The 4,602-nt window shown below is 34.7% G+C and overlaps 1 protein-coding gene across 3 annotated transcripts in view; it reads left to right on the top strand.

Annotated features, from left to right (window-relative positions):
• Positions 1 to 4,602, top strand: part of LOC119634383 — a 32,285-nt gene that overhangs the window by 24,570 nt on the left and 3,113 nt on the right. For 2 of the 3 annotated variants that reach the window (XM_038028486.1, XM_038028489.1), the window contains 4 exons: positions 2,592 to 2,970; positions 3,074 to 3,471; positions 3,532 to 3,706; positions 4,343 to 4,508. In XM_038028486.1, coding sequence (XP_037884414.1) covers positions 2,592 to 2,970; positions 3,074 to 3,471; positions 3,532 to 3,706; positions 4,343 to 4,508 — 1,118 coding nt within the window. The remainder of the gene's footprint in view (positions 1 to 2,591; positions 2,971 to 3,073; positions 3,472 to 3,531; positions 3,707 to 4,342; positions 4,509 to 4,602) is intronic. The other variant, XM_038028488.1, reaches the window with a different exon arrangement.

The raw sequence follows: 4,602 nt of genomic DNA, 5'->3' as shown, positions 1-4,602 counted from the left end.
AAAAAAGAAAAACGCAAAACGCCAGTGTCTACCTAAAAAAAAGAAGCGAATTGCGTAATGGTTAGCAACATTTGAAATAATTTAACATTACTTCAGTATTTCATATTTCTGATGTTTTTTTATTATTGGCATAAAACGAAACTAATTCGTAGAAAATTATTTTCACTAGCTTGGTGTACGAAAAGTATGCTAACTATATTCACAAAGAATAGAATCTTATCATTGCTTGACATACATAAAAGTTGAAAACTCTTAAAAAAATGTTAGTATCACTTACCCAGGATTCAAGCTAATTATTTTTCCATATGAATTCTTACGAACATATTTATAAGTCATGGAATACATAGACTCATTTAGCTTGAACGAAAGTCGTCGCTGTATGCTTTATTCCGTAACATGGTCAATTTTTTTCATCATAGCTCAAGAATTTTCTTCCAAAAGCTTGACCAAATATGATGTAACTCCAACACACATTCTTTCTTTGTAAACCTTATTTTACCAGCGGGAGCAGGTCTACAGTTTTGAGACAAATAAATTCATAAAAGACCCGCATATCAGGTAGCCAATGCGTTAGAAAACATACGAGACATAAGGTTCTAAATGCTGCACTGTAAAAATACTGCCGGAGTTGAATGTGGAATGCTGAATTTGATGAATTATCTGAATGCGATTCCGTATACTCTCCTCATACGCATAAATTGCTCATCCAGACTAGAAGTTTTCGAATTCTTTTAGTCGCAACTTCCATAGACAGATTTAAACACCGAGTGAAATGATTTGTTCCTTAATATCACCAAAATTTCTCAGGAGCGTAGCAATTCGAGAGGCGAGGGCGGGGAGCGGCCGCTGCCTTGTGTGCATGCCCAGGCAGTGAGCATATTTGGTGTTTGTGATATTCGGCACCTGATCAATCGACTATATATAATATGTGCAATGAGGAGGTGAACAGGTTCGCAAAAAAGAACCGCAGCATAATCATTTAAAATCGAGCTGAATGCGAATAAATTTTTGTATAACATGTCATGCTCTACAAATAGGTAAACGAAAGTTTGTTTATTGCTATTTAAAGTTTCCTTTTGCGTTGTTGCATATACACGCAGTACAAAAATGAAACTATTAAAATGTATGTAAGTATGCTACAAATAGCGCTTGGGTATCGTTGTAAAGCATGCGAAATATTTGCGGTTGTATCAACATTTTTGTGTTCCTTTTAACTTTGAAAAATCATTTTTGCGTTGTTGCAAAAAGATTAACAGAAAAAATTCCCTAAAAAGTTTGAGATAATAATTTTTTGTACACTACGAATGGCAGTCACTCCAAAAAGTTTCAGTTCAAGAAATGAAATGCTCATCATGAAACTAAGAGAAACTAGAGGTATGAAAACAATCGCCTGTACTTTGCGCTTTGAACACATTATGCTGTGGCAATAGCTTGCATATAGTGTCTGCTTTGAAATTCATGTTCATCTGTTGAGTGACAAGTTACATAACATATCACACATTTACAGTACAGTGATATAATTTTGATGAAACATATTTTCATAGTTTTCGAAATGTTAAAAGAATCTTTCTTTCACATTATACTCAGCATAACTTTATATCAAATCAATGAAAAGCTATTAACATAGAAAAATCAGAGAGCAAAAATTTGCATATGTCTGCCTATCAATCTATCTATCTGTTGTCTGCTCTTCCTTACGCAGTGAAATGTACGAAGTGATTATCACAAAATGTAAGGTGGGTAGGTACGGGATATTAAAAATTCGATGCAAGCTGCATATAATTTTTTTCTTCCTTTTTAGCAATCATTAATCACTCCTCACCGCACATATGGGTTATATTACATTATTTAGTTTTACTATCACTTGATGAGGTTTACATTCCACCACATTTATCGTTGGCTTTTTCATTATTTCTCCCATTTTTGTTTTCTATCTTGAGGTACAAACTGTTTTGATGCGTTGCGTTGCATTTTGCAAAAAAAAAGTAAAAGGTTTGTGGTCTCTTCTAATGTTCTGCAATGCTTGCATCTACAAACGGGAAGAAAGAAATTATATTCAGAGTTTAAAGCGACTCTTAAAAACCCTCTGTTTTATCCTTCAACGAAACCCGTACGCTATATATTGTCTTTGGTCTATTGGTCTACAATGACAGGCTCGGTCCCAAAATTTTTCAATAAAAAAAATCTTGCACTCAACTACATCGTGCGTCAGTCTTCGTTAGAAATTCGCTTACAAAAACTAATATATAATGAATAGGTAGGCAATACTCTCTAGAGAAACTAAATTGAAAGTGAAGAACTGCAAGAAATGCTGGCCACAAAAGATTTTATGATTAGTTAAAAAAAGATACTTTTTTTTTTTAAATTCCTTTAATATTTGAGTTAATGAGGTATTAGACTATTTTGAAGCTGGTATTCTTTTTTTTTTTTTTTTTTTTTTGGAAGTAAAAGTATATATGGGTATATACACGTTTACATATGTATGTATGTACATAAGTAAGTCTGATATGCATATATGGATATACGTATATGTATTAATATTAGAAATCTGAGAAATATTTTCTTTTCTTTTACACTTACCATACGTGAAGCAGCTTCAAAAAGTTACATAACGTGCAACTTATGATATCCGGATCGAATGTTTTCTATCATCCAAATTTGGAACGGAATCTTTTGAACGACATTGTGATCGGTACACATAACTTTTGGGTTAATCAGTACGACTTAAACTTTATTTGGCATCGTATGGAGTCCTCTTCTGCTCAACATAGCCCACTGAATGAAGGCGACGGTAGCCTTGCTTTTGAAGAAGAATTTCCAGCAAGAAAGTCAAGCCCTACGTCGGTTCAATTAGATGGTAAAACCGCTAATGTTGCTTATCGCAATTTTCAATACTTTACCACACACTCCGGTATCGATTACAAAAGCAGTACGCAGCTAATATTCGACGTGTTAATGCAATTGATTGAAGTAAGCTTTCTTGTCCTCTTACTGCTTAAGTAAAAAAATGAAAACAAAAAAAAAAAAACATATAAAATCATGCGCAATCCTTTCCACCTTGTTTCGCTTACAGCACAATCACATTTTGGTTCTGCCGAACTTGGTAAAATTTATGGAGATCTGCGAAGATCGCGATCAAATTAAACAGATATCTAAAAAAGCGGCCTACTTGCAATCCCATATACCCATGGATGACACAGTTTCTCATCAGCACTTGATTTATTTGCTTTGCAAAACCAATGCAATGCTAATACCCACGTTAGCAGAAGTACAACATCTGGAGTCTTTATTGAGGAGCTATTTAAAATCGTCTCATGTTTTTATTCGTTGCGCTACGCTATGTGGTGTTCTCAGTTTGTTGGAATGTTGTCATAAGACCAATACATCAATAGGGAAATTAAGCGATGAATTGGATTTGTTGAAACAGCTTTCAGTGAATTATATCGATAAATATGGCGTCCTGAGCGAGAGGTCGGGAGAGCGGTTCATTTTGAGGGATCTCTTCCTTATTATTTTCTTGTTTATTTTCAGTTCAATTCAATGCAGTGACATACACACGAAATTAGTATGGACTCTGAATTATTGCCTAATGGAATGGCTTTGGAAGCTGGATTCCCAGTTTAACACCTCAGCCCAGGTTGAAATGGCTGTCAGCAAATTATTAGAGGAAACCAGCAATGAACAGATTTATGTTTGCGTTTTACATGTAAGTCAATCTGATGCATATGCGTAGGCACATATCAAACAACGATATAATTTCGTTCCGTGCGATTTCGTTTCGAATCGTGTACCGCACATTGCTATTTGTCAACCGCCCCCGATATCGAAATTATTTTTTCCTTTATCTACGTGTTTAGACATGCATGTAACAGAAATTGGTGTAAACATTTATGTAAATAGTCGCATACACATATACATACACATGTACATATATATATATATATGAGTGTACGAACGGTTTTTATACTTCAAGCTTTCTGATACATATCTGCGGCCGCGTGCGTATGTAGTAAACTAATGACGATAGCATTCGCATTTAGTTCGGCAGACGGTTTCACATAGTTGGTCTGGTGGCTTTTACATGCTCTTTTCAATTGTTAGTTTTATTGTTATTATCTTAATTTGTTTTATTTCTTTTCATTTCATTTCATTTCATTTCATTGTCGGTCGGTATTATTTTGCTCTGTTTGCATGTGGTTGTGCCACAACCTACACAACTTACACTAACTTAGCTTCAGTTGGCATAGGCAGCGCATTTTTTCTAATTTTTTTCTCTTTCTATTACATTAAGTGTTTTTCGATTTTATTTTATGGTATTTGTTGCTATTGTATCTATTCGTAGGGCTTGGAACGTATGATTGTCCTCAACAATCGAAATTGTAATTCTGTTGACGGGCAAAACCAATTGCTCTCTAGTGTAGAAAAACTTGCACTTGAACTGGCCAAGGTGGAGAATGAGAAATTTTCAATTCCTGCTCTAAAATTGCTTGTGTCGTGCATCTATATCGGTAAGTTAGTGTTACAAATGAATGCACATTTCCACATAAACACAAAAACACACACACACACACACACACACACACACACACACACACACACACA

This window comes from Glossina fuscipes, unplaced genomic scaffold (assembly GCF_014805625.2).
Source record: "Glossina fuscipes isolate IAEA_lab_2018 unplaced genomic scaffold, Yale_Gfus_2 3, whole genome shotgun sequence".
Classification (NCBI taxonomy): domain Eukaryota; kingdom Metazoa; phylum Arthropoda; class Insecta; order Diptera; family Glossinidae; genus Glossina; species Glossina fuscipes.
This window is presented reverse-complemented; position numbering and strand designations above follow the sequence as displayed.